Below are 16,414 nucleotides of genomic sequence, written 5' to 3'. Positions count from 1 at the left end.
CGATTTACAGTGTAGCCACCGGGAGGCAGTTCAGGGAGATTAGTCGCCCCGGAGAAGAGATTTGTGGCTGGGCAACTAATATTCCCGAATCTGATCGTGTGTTTCTGTCCTTATTTTTATTGATACTTTTTACTAATCTTTCTATTCAGGCCTCTCCTGTTCTTATTCCAGTCTCTGATTCAAATCAATGCATGGTCGCTACTGTAATTTAGGCCCCAATAGCAGATTACTGAAATTGCAAATTGTAGATCTGCTGAATAAAGCGAAATAACGCAAAAGCACAGATAATAAAAAATGAAAACCAACTGCACATTGTCTCAACTCAAAAGTGACCAACCCCTTTAAAGAGTAAATTCTAAGAGCATATTTTATTGGTTAATCGGAACACTCCAGCAGAATTTGAACATTGGTACACTGCAGTGATTGTGTGCTAGCCCAAAATTGTGAATTTACCCCCGGGTCGGACAGAATGAAATGTGACCACGTGGTGTGTTTAGGCTGGCTGCAGGTCAGACTTCTACTATGGTGCATACAGCACCTTCTAAAATTGCTTTAAAGGGGTTGTTTGCCTTCCAAACACTTTTTCAGTTTATTTGTTTTCAGATTGCTCTCCACAAATAAATACTTTTTTTCAGTTACTTTTTTTAAACTTTTGTACAAGTTCAACGTTTTATGTCCCTGTCTGTGGTGTTTGAGTCTGGCAGCTCAGTAATTCAGGTGCAGACTCTAAACTTTTACAATTTTGCAACATTTACTTGATACATTTCTCAGCAGCATCTGTGGGAATATTAGGAACTGTTGTATCAATTCTAATAGCAGTCTTTAGTGCAACTCAGGGATTCTGCAGAGACAAATATAAGAAATGTATCAACTAAATGTATCCATTTAGAACAGTTTACAATGTTGGCGACCCCCCCCTCCCAAAGCTGCTTTAGAAGGTGAAAAATGACGTGTTACACTTCAATGTTAGAAAAACAGTCGCACAAAGAAAATAAAAAGTATTTGGAAAAAGTCTTTATTCCTGGTGAACTATATGAAACCAACTGAATTGAAAAAAAAGTGTTGGAAGGTGAACAACCCCTTTAATTTTCAATCACAAAGAATCCCACCTCTATTTGATTGCTGAACTTGCGTATAAGCTGCTAGGCGGACAGTAGCTAAGTGATATCACTGGGAGAGTCCCATGGATGCCCAGCCGCTCTGCTTATGCTATTGCTCTGCAAAATGCATCCACATGCCACTGATTTGCGAGTGCTATGGTTGCCACATTTTCTGGAAAAAGACCTTTCCTATATTATCATTCTGTTCTATTAATAACATTGACATCAAGTGTCATTTTTACTGCCCAGGCCATTAAAATACTGACCAGGTGGCAACCCTAATGGATATTGATTGAGTGCAGATCCTACAATGACAGCATTTTGCAGTTTAGGATTGGGTGCAGGTTTAGTTTAGAACTAGTGATCTGTACATCACTAGTTCACTGCCAAACTTGCCAGAGTCCTCTGCAGAAACCAGCGTAACAATGTTTCTCAAAGAAACACACAGCAGAGGTCTCTCAGTGCTTCATGTCTTTATAGCTCCTTCTAGCTTGATAAAGAGCCGTGACAGGCTTGAAACGTTGCTGTGGATGTTGCCCTGCTATTTTAAAAAAGGGCTTTTTAATTAAACCCTGGAGTGCTGCCCATTTTGGGGTTCTACAAGTGTTTCAAAGTGTGGAAGGACACTGAGGGAGGTGCACCCATACTCTCAAGAATTGAACAAGGTGTGCTACCTAAATTTGATTAAAGATCATAGCTCCTTCCTTCTATAATTTAAATGTACAGGTATGAGACCTGTTATCCAGAATGCTCGGGACCTGGGGGTTTCTGGATAATGGATCTTTCCATAATTCGGGTCTTCATACCTTAAGTCTACTAGAAAAACATGTAAACATTTAATAAATCCAATAGGCTGGGTTTGCTTCCTATAAGGATTAATTATATCCTAGTTTGTATCAAGTACAGGTATGAGATCCATTATCCGGAGACCCGTTATCCAGAAAGCTCAGAATAACAGAATGGCTTTCTCCCATAGACTCCATTATAATGAAATAATCCAAATTTTTCTCTGTAATAATTAAACTTGTACTTGACCCAAACTAAGATATAAGTAATCCTTATTGGAGGCAAAACCAGCCTATTTGGTTTATTTAATGTTTACATGTTTTTCTAGTATACTTAAGGTATGAAGATCCAAATTACATAAAGGTCCAGAGCATTCTGGATAATAGGTCCCTTACCTGTACAAGGTACTGTTATTTTTACAGAGAAAAAGAAAATCCATTTAAAAGTGGCTTATTCGGATAATATGGAGTCTATGGGAGACTGCTTTTCTGTAATTCAGAGCTTTCTGGATAACAGATCCCTTACCTGTATAAAAAGCAGCTGTCCAAAAACAAGCACAGTATGCACTTGAGCTTGCAATGTTTCTAGGGAATGCATCCACTTTTGCTACAAATGGCAGAAATGGTTCTAATGCTAACCCATTGTTGTACTTAGCTATAATTTGATTTGTATTATAATGTGGGAATTATTGCAGTTTATTCTGAAAATAATTTGTTACTGGGATCCAGTTTGCACCAATTCTCGATAATCCAATAAATCTAATTGTTGGTATTTATTAAGCAACCGATATTTGTATTTTTTGACCTTCATATTATTATTATGTTTTGTTTTTTTTTTTCAGATTTGAACACTTCTTTAATTTTTTCAAAAGAGTTTGGCCTACTTGCCTTTGTCCGCAAATCCCTCTCCAGTGATGAAGTAAGTAATAACAATTATTATACTACAGATATGTTGTATATGCATTTCATTTTTAAAAAAGTATGTTAAATGTCTGACTGTACTTTTTTTACTTTAGTTTAAAGATTGCAGGGAAGAAGCACTGAAATTTCTTTATACTTTTTTGGAGAAAATTGGAAGCAATGTGCAGCCTTATGCCATGGATATCAAGGTATGTATATTTCTGCACTTCTTCCAGCAAACTTGTAATCTATATAAATAATGCATTTCTATAATTTTATATTCAAAAGAATGTGACATTTTGAGCAAGAATCCTAAACCTAGTTACCTCAAAAACTTTATTTAATCTTAATTTTTTTAGAAGGCTTACTGTATAATGCTGGAAAACACAAGTTTTCCAAGTAATAGATCCTATACTTGTATAATATTATGAGGGATTTTTAATTCAGAAGGTGAGAATTATAATTTAAGTACCTATATAAGTTTACAAAGCACTTAAGGCATCAGTGTGTTTACTGAGTGTAATAAAAATGTGATTTTATCCTTTTCTGATTTATATTGTTTGTCTGGGCTTCAGTGTTGCATTGCATGTGTATCGATTTCTAGTATAGGTATGGAATCAGTTATCTAGAAACCTGTTATCAAGAAAGCTCCAAATTACGGAAAGGCCGTCTCCCATAGACTCCATTTTATTCAAATAATCCACATTTTTTAAAAGGATTTCCTTTTTCTCTGTAATAATAAAACCTATAACTTGCACGTGATTCAAACTAAGATATAATTATTAATCCTTATTGAAACAAAACCAGCCTATTGGGTTAATTTAATGTTTACATGATTTTCTAGTAGACTTAATGTGTGAAGATCCAAATTACAGAAAGATTTCTTATCCGGAGACCCCCTTGTCCCAAGAATTCTGGATAATAGGCCCCATACCTGTAATTTGTAGAAAGTTGTGTTCTATTTATTATTATGGTACACTTTTAATGTTCAAAACTGATTTTAAAACTTTCTAATTATATTTAGGACATAAACTAAATGTTTTTCTTTTGTTTTATCTAGACCTTGTGTGTCATTGTCTACACAAAAGACAGAGCTGCAAAATGCAAAATTCCTTCTTTGGAACTTCTCATTAAGGTAATAATTTTGTGTATATATTTGGTAATTGCACATGTATGATTTAGCTGATGTTAAACTTCAAAGCATATCCTTTTTGTGTACCTAGATTTGTATAATCTAACTTTGTATTAAAGGGATACTGTCATGGGAAAAAAAAATTTTTAATATTGCTGCTCCAGCAGAATTCTGCACTGAAATACATTTCTCAAAAGAGCAAACAGATTTTTTTATATTCAATTTTGAAATCTGACATGGGGCTAGACATATTGTCAATTTCCTAGCTGCCCCAAGTCATGTGACTTGTGCTCTGATAAACTTCAATCACTCTTTACTGCTGTACTGCAAGTTGGAGTGATATCACCCCCCTCCCTTCCCCCCCCCCCCCAGCAGCCAAACAAAAGAACAATTGGAAGGTAACCAGATAACAGCTCCCTAACACAAGATAACAGCTGCCTGGTAGATCTAAGAACAACACTCAATAGTAAAAACCCATGTCTCACTGAGACACATTCAGTTACATTGAGAAGGAAAAACAGCAGCCTGGCAGAAAGCATTTCTCTCCTAAAGTGCAGGCACAAGACACATGACCAGGGGCAGCTGGGAAATTGACAAAATGTCTAGCCCCGTGTCAGATTTCAAAATTGAATATAAAAAAATCTGTTTGCTCTTTTGAGAAATGGATTTCAGTGCAGAATTCTGCTGGAGCAGCACTATTAACTGATGCATTTTGAAAAAAACATGTTTTCCGATGACAGGATGCCTTTAATATCATTTTCATTTTTTAACATTTAAGGAACATATGTTGCCATGAAAGACTGCTGTTTACAGTAAGCCATAAAAGGGAATAATTGTATGCTAATTTGTATTCTTCTTCTAAACAAGCAATGTCACAGGGTTCTGATTCATTTTACCTTGATAAACTGAATTTGGTACATCCTTAAAAAATACCACAGGATTCAATAATTAGCTGAGGCAATTAATGTTGCCGGAATAGACCTTATTTAGCTATGAGTACAAATGTCCTCATGTACATCTGTGTTTGTAAGTGTGACCTAGTCTTCATTATCTAAACATATTCAGACAACAGCTTATTTCTTCTGCTATTTCCATTTCAGTTACTTCAGCTTTTAAAGAACTCTATCATAATTGAAGAATTTAAAATTGGTGAAATATTTAACAAATTCTATGGGGAACTTGCAACCAAAAGTAAACTTTCAGATACAGGTAAGGTTTAACAAAGTATTCTAAACTTTTTAATTGATCATCTTTTTTCATAATTTTTTAAATCATTTGTCTTCCTCATCTGATCCTTTCCAGCTTTACATTTTAAATATTGGGGGGCACACTGACACCAAAAAAAATCATATTCTAATTTCTATCTTCTGAAATTCTAAATTGGACAGCTGCTTTTTAACAAAAAGATAAATTATAGAAAAAGACAAAAATCAAAAAAATCAAACAAAAAGTGAATATAACCTTGAATTATCCCTTTAACTTGGTCAGTTACTATGGTAAAGGAGTGTTAGGGGCCAGTAACACCAAAAATCTGGTATGTAATGGCATTCATGTAAATCAGTAAAGATAAATGAAATCTGTAAATGCCTATAAAGGTTTTTTAACTTTTTTCGTAAGTGGCGAAATCTAGGAAAATAATTTAGCTTGAATGTATTTTAAAACAGAACCAATTAAAGTGACCAATTAAAGTGGACTAAGAATGCCACTTTCTGTCACCAGAAAGCTTAATGGAGTATTTTCAGATTCGTACTTTTAGCAGCTTCAGGGCATAATAAATATAGTTATTTAATAGTTTTTTTTCCAGGAAAAGTCGAGGTTTTTAGTGAAACTAACCTCGAAAAAGTCAAATTTTTCAAGAAAACCCAACTTTTAAAGGGCATGTAAAGGCAAAAAAATAAAATCCCATTTTTACTTTCTTTAATGAAAAAAGAAACCTATCTCAAGCAAAGTAATTGAGATATAATATAATTACACATTAATTACACAGTTAAAGGAAAACTATACCCCCCAAACAATGTAGGTCTCTATTAAAAGTAAAACAGCTCATGTGTAAAACCCTGCTTCAAGTAAATGAACCATTATCATAATAATATACTTTTTTAGTAGTATGTGCCATTGGGTAATCATAAATAGAAAATTGCCATTTTAAAAAATAAGGGCCGCCCCCTGAGATCGTAAGATTCACTGTGCACACATACAAACCACATGTAAGGTCACATGAGCCAATTAACAGACAGAGTTCTGCCTTTTGCTTCCTCACTTCTTCCTGTTACAGTTAGTGTTGTAGTATTTCTGGTCAGGTGATCTCTGAGGCAGCACAGATAGAGTCACGAAATGGTGGTTCAAGGCAAGAGATGTAAAAGGGCAATATTTATGTAAATATATATTCCAGTTTGGTAAGATTCTTTAATATGTCATTCAATTTGATATACACTGTCTGTTGCTTAAGTATTCATTTTGGGGGTATAGTTTTCCTTTAAGAGCATGGAATCTGGTTAGGAATATTACAATACATGGATTAAAATAGGTATCAAGCTTAGTGAAATAAGTCACTGAAAAAAGTGTCTCTATGCTGTCTCTTTTCCAGTCCTGGAGAAGGTGTATGAACTTCTGGGAATTCTGGGAGAAGTGCAACCATGTGAAATGACATACAACTCTGAGAAACTCTTTAAAGCATTTTTGGGAGAGTTAAAGGCACAGGTATTGTAATGTATTAAGTTTAGTTTGTTTACTAGCTTAACCCCTCGATTTTTTAAGTATTCAGTAGGGCAAGGTAGCCTTTCAGGGGACTAAGTCAACTGCACTAAAAATAATAAAAGCAAAACTGTTGTATTCCAGTAAAGTTTACCCATGTTTTGTGTAAAATACCACTGTAAAATGATTAACTTATTGATGTCTATGGTACTGTGCTCCCAACTTGAATAAGGGGAAGATCATATGTTGGTCTGAACATCTCATTTACATTGGGCTGGCAGGACACTGGGAGAAAACCTGTTGGGCTCTGCCAGCCCAAGCCCTCTCCCTGCAAGGAAAAGGCAAAACGTACCTGGGTGGTGATATGTGTATGGGGGTGCATGTTGGCATTGGGTTTGTTTTCTGCTGGAGCTCGCATCTGGGGTGGGGGAGCGCGTTACTGGGATGGGGGAGGCCCTAAGGTGACAGACCTGGGGAGCCCCACACCCTCCAGTTCAACACCGATATTGAGTGCTGCTTGGTTTTTATGCTTCTGCATCAACTTCTAATTAAGATAAGCAGAGAGATTGGTTACAGAGTTTTTACATCTGATAAAAAATAAGGCGCCCCCCATTTATGTGAAATGCTTCATTCAAAAGGTATTTTAGTTGAAAGGGCCCCAGGTTATTTTCTTTTTTACACATATATTAAAGTAGCCCTGGGCCTCCTTGATTCCTTCCACATAGGAAAATATGGAAAAGGAGATTAGAATATCGATGGTTGTGCTGCTGCTCAGTCTGAAGGAGGTTGTATATTCAAATTAGTATTATGCATACACAATTAAGGGGCGGTAAAGTTAATAAGTATTGTGTAGGGCCACTGTATCTCTATTCACACTTAGTAGCTCTCTTCTCTGAACTCTTCTGTACAAGCTAAACTTACTTTCCTTGTTTTTCTGACATGGCTTCCATTCCTGATAATTTCAGCATTGAGATGCTAAGGTTGGCCAAGTACTTGGCACACATCATAACCCTGCATTTTTCAGCAGCACACTTCCAACTGGTCAACTTTTACTTCAGTTAAGCACAAATTTATATATTTACATATGATCCTTTTTTAGATGAATTCATCAACAAGAAACCCAAAGTTTCCAGTGATAGCTGGGTGTCTGAAGGGTCTCTCTGCACTTATGATTAATTTTACTAAAACCATGGAAGAAGGTAAATGTACTTTTTTTTTTATTTTACATGTTGCTTCTTGGTCTTATTATTATCCAAAGCTGATTTCTCAATCCATCATCCTAGTGCATATACCTTATGGATTCATATTCAATCCTTGCCTCTTTCTTCTCCTCCTCTTGTCTGTTACCTCCCGTTATATTTTGTTAAAGCACAAAGTAACTCTATGACCGTCCAATAAACTGCTCCAGATTTTGCATGGCTGCTGCTCCTTACAAAGAGCAATGACACATATGGTAGGTAATAGATGTGTAGTGGTAGTGTATTCAGTAGGCATCAGAGATAATCTTATCTCTAGGCGGGAGATATGGTCAGCTAGGTGACCAGGTAACTCTCTGACATTACTGTTTCTCTATCCCTTAAAGGCTCCTCACACTTTTAGTCTATCAGAAATTTAATTTACTGTTAAAGGCGCATAATCAACCCCCTCACACTTTTTTAGGAAATATCTAAATGATCATTATCTTTAAAAAGGCCCCTATACTGGAGTTCCACATATATCTGCTGTGCTCCCATGAGACAAATGAAAAGTGAGTGTATCCTAATGGTCCCTGCCAGAAGCACAGTCGGCAAGGGATAGCCAATCACAGCCCTGCATTCACACAAGCAAAGACTGCAGGCCTCAGTTCCCTATCAGGTTCCCTAGTTGCGAATTCAGGGTTTTTTTTCCCCACACCACAGTCATATGGCCTGAGATTCTTTCTAATGGCAGTTGCACATGGGTCAACTGCAGTTGAAATATGAAAGTGAGCATTTTTGAGCTATAATAGCCTGATCCAGGAATTGACTGCTATTACCATTCAGGCCAATGGTTGGGTAATGTTTGCCATCCAACCCCAGATCTGAAAATTGCCCAGATGGCAGATCCCTATTGTACCACACTTCATGTCATTGTCTGTACAGGTGTGGGATCCGTTATCTGGAAACCTGTTATGCAGAAAGCTCAGCATTACGGAAAGTCTGTCTCCCATAGATGCCATATTATCCGAATAATCCCAATTGTTTTAAAATGATTTCCTTTTTCTAATAAAACAGTATCTTGTACATGATCTAAACTAAGATATAATTAATCCTTATAGGAAGCAAAACCAGCCTGTTGGGTTTATTTAATGTTTACATGATTTTCTAGTAAACTTAAAGGGATTCTGTCATAATTTTTATGATGTAGTTTTTATTTCTAAATTACACTGTTTACACTGCAAATAATTCATTCTACAATATAACATTGAATTCCTGAACCAGCAAGTACACTGTATATTTTTTTAGTTGTAATATTGGTTTGTGGGCAGCTATCTCAGGTAAGGAAAAAAGGCAATGGCACACTGGACACGATCAAGCAGGGAAAACCCTTGCAAAGATTTATTTGCACACGATGCAACGTTTCGGGGTAGTCCCCTTTGTGGGCAGCTATCTCAGGTCATTTTGGTTGGTCATGTGCTTTCAGAAAGAGCCAGGACTTTAGGATTGAATTGCTTTCTGGCAGACTGTTGTTTCTCCTAATCAATGTAACTTAATGTGTCGCAGTGGGACCTGGATTTTACTGTTGAGTGCTGTTCTTAGATTTACCGGGGAGCTGTTATGTTCTGTTAGGGAGCTGCTATCTGGTTACCTTCCCATTGTTCTGTTGTTAGCTGCTGGGGTGAAAAGGAGGGGGTGACATAACTCCAATTTGCAGTACAGCAGTAAAGAGTGACTGAAGATTATCAGAGCACAAGTCACATGACTGGGGGCAGCTGGGAAACTGACAATATGTCTAGCCCCATGTCAGAATTCAAAATTAAATATAATAAAATCTGTTTGCTCTTTTGCGATACAGATTTCAGTGCAGAATTCTGCTGGAGCAGCACTATTAACTGATTTGTTTATAAAAAAAAATCCCATGACAGTATCCCTTTAAGGCATGAAGATGCAAATAGCGGAAAGATCCATTATACAGAATACCCCAGGTCCAAATCGTTTTGGATAACGGGTACAATACCTGTATTTTATTTCTGGAAAAATAGTATTTCTATATTGTTTAATGACAGGGTTTCTATATATATCCTCTCATTCAGAGACAATGTGGCTGGATAGATTACCATATATCAAAAATGGAGAGGAAAGCATTATACTTGTCAATTGCATTTATATATCCAGTGAAAACATGTTGTATAACAGAACATTCACTATTAAATCTTTAATGTTTGTTCAATGAAGCTAACTTTCAAACAAGTCAGTCATTTACCTGCCCCAAAGTCACACATCTGACCAATGCCTTAACATCATTTCAGATTATCCCAGAATTTCTCCGTAGGCCAAGGACGAAACATGCACATTTCAGTTTCACATGAAGGTTTTGAAATGTGCTGCGCTTGATAAACCAGTATATTTGCAAATGTGAATGGTTTACCATCCAATTATTTTAAAGATGTAACTTCAAGTTTCCTGGGCAATGCTGGGTACCTAAGATAGTAGGGCAATTAAACATTCATTTAGATAGATTAGTTAGCATTGCTTTAATAAAAGTCCATGTCAGTACGGCATTGAAATAAAGTGGGCAATACCATTGGTCATGCCAAAACAGCAGAGGAGGTCATGCAAGTTGCCAAATGTGTTTGTATCACCGGCAGATTGTTTGTTTATATCTTCAGTATCTTCAATTTCAACAACTTTGTTGTTGTTTTTTTTTTTTTTTTAAATTATTAAATGCTGTTGGTTAAAGGGATACTGTCATGGGAAAAATTATTTTTTTCAAAATGAATCGGTTAATAGTGCTGCTCCAGCAGAATTCTGCACTGAAATCCATTTCTCAAAAGAGCAAACAGATTTTTTTATATTCAATTTTGAAATCCAACATGGGGCTAGACATATTGTCAATTTCCCAGCTGCCCCAAGGCAAGTTTTAAGTCTGAAAATAAATGAAAGCTATAATGGTGAGACATTCTGTTTTGAACAAGTAGACCATGAGCGTTGGAGGACATAAAAGCTTCTAGATAGACTGGTGTCCACAAAAGACCCCTTCATGTAAAGACAATTAAGAAATGTAACTTACATACATCAACTTTATTGCAAATTTTCTTTTTCTGTAAACACTACTGGAAAATAATAAAACAATGAATAACAAAAAAAAAAAAGAAGAAATTAACTTAATTGTTTTAAGATACCCAACAGGATTGCACACTTCAATAAAGCATACCAAGTTCTATAAAGTATGTAATTGTGGCAGAAATTTTGTCTTACACACTAATGAACAGAGATTGCAAATTCTATACACGGGGTTTATGCCAAAAGGGCACATGAAACTGCTGTGTATATGCTGAAATGTCTGTATCTAATCATATTTCATCCACTGAAAACATTGAGGAAATCATTACTATTTAGTTATTGTGTGTGTATCACTCACAGTCCTTAAGAAGTATTATGATTTATTGCAGGGAGAGTTTTTGCGGGAAGCCTTTTTCAAAGTGCCCATACAGAAACACAGCAGGCTTAAAACATTGATAGTTTGTTTACATACACGTCTTATTTTGTGACATGATTACACATCACTGATTTTGGTTACCGAACTTTTCTTTCAGCAGTTTTATAGTCTGCTTTATGTCTGCTGAGAGAAGTTCAATGCTTTTTGTTTGCAAAACTGTGGCCCCCCTCGCCCACAACAACCCACCATTCTCTTTTATCAGATTTGAGGATCCCATAGGGTAGAACCAAATGCAACATGTACCTAGGGGTTTTCACTACTAAAACTTGCTTTAAAGTATCACTGTAACATTTGGTTTGTGGAGATAGAAGACTATGTTAAAGGACTAGTAAAACCGAAAAACAGAAATGGTTTCATATACTTTTAAAAGTGGTTTTAAATATGCATTTACCCTCCACTTATAAAAAAAATAAATAAAAGTGTATTTTCTTTAGGAGCACTAGTACAGATTTTGAAAAAAAAAAATGCCACGTTTGCAGCAATTTAAACTGAAACTGGGCACACGTTTAAAGGGCAGGCTGTTTATAATTAGAATAGTTTACTTCTTGCACTGTCTTTATTCAGCAGTCTTCATTTACCCAGATAACTGAATCCTAGAACTGGCAGTCTGATGAAAGTAGCATGTTACTTTCCATGGAAACTTGTATAAAAACTAAAGACCCAAATGTTTCACAACAGATTTTTTTTAGTAATTTAAGCAAGCCTGTTATATTTAAGTACTACAGTTTAAAAAAATGTTTATAAAATGTCTTTTCTAGATCCTAGAACCTCTAAAGAGATATTTGATTACACTGTGAAAGCGATAAGCCCCCAGGTAACTTTTTTTTTACATTCATAATAATGAAATCAAATAATACAGATCAACTCACTTTGTGCTAAACATTTCTTACAGGTTGAGATGAAAAGGTATGCTGTTCCTTCAGGTAAGGGAAATCTAACATATGTTAAATTGCACATTTTGTATTAATGTATTTTGGACCCCACAGGAAATTACACATAGAATTATGTTTGCATTCCTTTAAAATGGTTTTGATAGTGATGAAATTAAAAACTTTTGTTTCATATTTGTAAGACAAAACAGATTCTAAAAACTAGAAAAAATAATACATAGCTGTGCAACTGGAGGCCCTTGGGCAGCAGGGATCCATAGAAGTTTCATATCCTCCCTGCCTTTTCAATGGCTCCACTCTCCCTAGACTTCTTGGTACAACTATATAATCTATTACCTATAAACTTTTTCATTGATTAAGGGGCAGATGTATGACTTCTTGAGCCTTCCGGCTCCAGCAATCATGTAGGAACCCTGCATGAATTAAGGAACTTGCGCAAGGTTTTGTAGAAAAAAACCTAGTTAGTCAAGATATTTTTCCCACAGCGGGCTTTTTTAAATAATAAAAAGCTTGGCAGCTTTTAGGTGGCAATCTTTTTTTTGCCCGTGGCTGCCAAATTACCCTGTCTGCCATTGCCCTTAAAGGAGAATGAAACTCATTTATTAACCTTCAGTTCTTGCAAAGACTTGATCCTTATATTATTCATACTTCGCTGTATGATTGCTATTTTTTGTAATATTTTGATGTATTTATTGCAGCTGGATTAAACTTGCTAGCCTTACACGCCTCTCAGTTTAGCAGCTACCTTATGGATGACTACCAATCCCTTTTTGAAGTAATATCCAAGTGGTGTGGCCACACAAATGGCGAGATGAAGAAACTTGCATTTGCAGCCCTAGACTCTTTTCTTAAACAGGTATTAAAGGGGTTGTCTCTCAAAGATATTGCTAAAAGGACACACTTGCCTATACAGCAAATCCTATGTATGTATGTATGTATGTATATATAACTTTATTTGTAAAGTTTTGTTAAGGAGCAACGCCAGCATAGAAAGCATAAAAGTACAATATAAATAAAAGTACACACTGGGAGGACAAGTCGGGCAATAAATACTATAAATAAGCACAGTACACAGAGCTTATATAGGGACACAGAGCTTAAGTGCTATGTGTTAAAAGCCACAGTAGGAAGTTTAGCAGCTACCTTATGGATGACTACCAATTCCTATCAAAGAAATATTAAAGTGGTGTGGCCACACAAATTGGGAGACAAAGAAACTTGCAGTTGCTGCCCTAGACTTTTCTTTTCTTAAAGGAGAATTAAAGGCTAAAATTAAGTAAGCTTTATCAGAAAGGTCTATATAAATACACCAGTAACTGAAAGTAATGCTGCTCTGAGTCATCTTGTATACATGGGCTTCTCTATCAGATTTCCTGTTTTCAGCATAAACCTCCAGAACTAGGGCTTGAGCATGCTCAGTGTGCTCCTCTCCCCTCCATTTTCCCCCTCCCTCCTCCCCTCCCTGCTGTTATCTGAGCCCACAGCTATGAGTGAGCAGGGAGAAACGGCAGCTGTATCCTTAATAGAGAGAGTTTCTAGAGCTGTTTACTCTGGCATGGTAAAGCATTCTGAAGAATAAATATACTGTTATAGCTTGCACTATTGTGGTTATTCTATGGGCAATAAACTGCTTAGGTAGCTTTCCTTCTCTTTTAAACAGGGATTAAAGGAGTTGTCTCTCAAAGTTTTTACATAGAAATTACTTACCTTTTTTTGACAACCTTTTTTTCTAATTTTGGCTCTGTACATTACCACAACGAATTTTATATGAAACAACTCGGATGCAGTTGACTTTCAGCTTTAATTCGGTGGGTTGAACAAAAAGATTGCATTAAAATGTGAGGAACTAAAGACTTTTTTTAAAACAATCATTTCATTTCAGGGGCTCAAAAGTAATTGGACCAGGGGTTCAAAAGTAATTAGACAATGACTCAAAGGCTATTTCATGGGCAGGTGTGGGCAATTCCTTTTGTTATGTCTGTCAATGAAGCAGATAGAAGCCCTGGAGTTGATTTGAGGGGGGGTGCTTAAATGTTTAAGATTTTGCTGTAAACAGACAACATGCGGTCAAAGGAGTTCTTCATGCAGGTGAAACAAGCCATCCTTAAGCTGCAAAGATAGAAAAAACCCATTCAAGAAATTGCTGCAATATTAGGAGTGGCAAAATCTACAGTTTGGTACATCCTGAGAAAGAAAGCACTGGTGAACTTAAGACCTGGACGTCCACAGAAGATCGCAGAATCATTTCCATGGTGAAGAGAAACTGCTTCACAACAGCCAAACAAGTGAACACCACTCTCCAGGGGGTAGGCATATCGATATCCAAGTCTACCATAAAGAGAAGACTGCATGAAAGTAAATACAGAGGGTACACTGCAAGGTGCAAGCCACTCATAAGCCTCAAGAATAGAAAGGCTAGATTGGACTTTGCTAAAAAAATAAAAGCCAGCACAGTTCTGGAAAAACATTCTTTGGACAGATGAAATAAAGATCAACCTCTACCAGAATGATGGCAAGAAAAAAGTATGGAGAAGGCGTGGAACAGCTCATGATCCAAAGCCACATCATCCATAAAATGGTGTAGGCTGTGAGATGGCTTGGGTGTGCATGGCTGCCAGTGGCACTGGGACACTAGTGTTTATCCATGATGTGACACAGGACAGAAGCAGCTGAATGAATTCTGAGGTGTTCAAAGACACTATCTGCTCAAATCCAGCTAAATGCAGTCAAATTGATTGGGAGGCATTTCATAATACAGATGGACAATGACCCAAAACATACAACCAAAGCAACGCAGGAGTTTATTAAAGCAAGGAAGTGGAATATTCTTGAATGGCCAAGTCAGTCACCTGATCTGAACCCAATTGAGCATGCATTTCACTTGTTGAAGACTAAACTTCGGACAGAAAGACCCACAAACAAAAAGAAACTGAACGCCGCTGCAGTAAAGGCCTGGCAGAGCATTAAAAAGGAGGAAACCCAGAATCTGGCAATGTCCATGAGTTCAAGTCTTCAGGCTGTCATTGCCAGGAAAGGATTTTCAACCAAGTATTAGAAATGAACATTTTATTTTCAGTTCTTTAATTTGTCCAATTACTTTTGAGCCCCTGAAATAATGTGATTGTGTTAAAAAAAAAAAAGGCTTTAGTTCCTCACATTTTTATGCAATCTTTTTGTTCAACCCACTGAATTAAAGCTGAAAGTCTGCAGTTCAACTGCATCTGAGTTTCTTCATTTAAAGTCCATTGTGGTAATGTACAGAACCGAAATTAGAAAAAAAATTGTCTGCCCAAAGGTTTATGGACCTAACTGTACGTGTTTAAACAGTTGATGTTGTCACTTCGGGACATATTTATAAATTAAATATGGCCAAAATGTAAGAGATGTAAATAGTAATTTTTATAAGGTGTACAGTGACCATGCATGATATATATTTCATTGCTGGTTCATTTTACACACATTTATTAATATGGCTATTTGTATTTTCATTTGGTGCAGTATGGTATACATCAGGCAGCCAAAATAGATCGTTTTAGAAGAAACCTACTTTAGTATTCCGCTATTGTTATACCTCTTACATCTTTTCCCATTGCTTATTACTCTCAAAATGTGATCTCCAACCAGCTCATGCATACCTGGCAGACAGAGAAATTTCATAGCTACTTGGAAGGGGGACAAAATACTTGATTTAGCTCCCCCATCCCTTTGAAAAGTGAATGGGAGTAACCTGCAAGATTATCACTAAAAAATAGACAGTGCAGCATTTTCGAGCTATTACCATTTATCACTTAACATGCTTGCAGGCAATACTCATTCACTGGAGGGGCTGGGCATTCCCCCCTCCTATATAATTTCAAAAAGCTTAAAATCACCCTGTCTTCTGTTATGTTTGGAAGTGACCTGACAGATTAAGCCTACATTGTAAATTGATAGCTAGTGGGTTCCCTCTGTACTTTTCAGTGCAGCAATTAAAATTAAGATGCTTCTCTGCCATCCTTTTGACTATCTTCCTACAGAGTCCACAAAATCTTTAATGATAAAGCAAATTAGTATCAATTGTTAAATTGATACTAAAATTGAAAGTTCCCCTTCTCAGAACATATATTCAAAAGGATCCCTCATTTGCTTTTACTGTTGTTTTAAAAATGGATTGCTCTTAATTTCTTCATTTTCATATAAGCTCTTCCAGATAGGTAGTTGACATCTCAAATTATATATCGAGTAATAACAGAATTT

The 16,414-nt window shown here is 36.3% G+C and overlaps 1 protein-coding gene across 1 annotated transcript in view; it reads left to right on the top strand.

Annotated features, from left to right (window-relative positions):
- The window catches only part of prkdc.L (protein kinase, DNA-activated, catalytic subunit L homeolog), a gene marked incomplete at its 3' end in the record, with an annotated part of 95,847 nt that overhangs the window by 1,526 nt on the left and 77,907 nt on the right, over positions 1-16,414 (top strand). The window contains 9 exon segments of the mRNA NM_001085601.1: positions 2,728-2,804; positions 2,902-2,994; positions 3,846-3,920; positions 5,018-5,126; positions 6,505-6,617; positions 7,711-7,810; positions 12,047-12,102; positions 12,181-12,211; positions 12,877-13,034. Of these exon segments, the coding sequence (NP_001079070.1) occupies positions 2,728-2,804; positions 2,902-2,994; positions 3,846-3,920; positions 5,018-5,126; positions 6,505-6,617; positions 7,711-7,810; positions 12,047-12,102; positions 12,181-12,211; positions 12,877-13,034 (812 nt within the window).

This window comes from Xenopus laevis, chromosome 6L, assembly GCF_017654675.1.
Source record: "Xenopus laevis strain J_2021 chromosome 6L, Xenopus_laevis_v10.1, whole genome shotgun sequence".
Classification (NCBI taxonomy): Eukaryota; Metazoa; Chordata; class Amphibia; order Anura; family Pipidae; genus Xenopus; species Xenopus laevis.
This window is presented reverse-complemented; position numbering and strand designations above follow the sequence as displayed.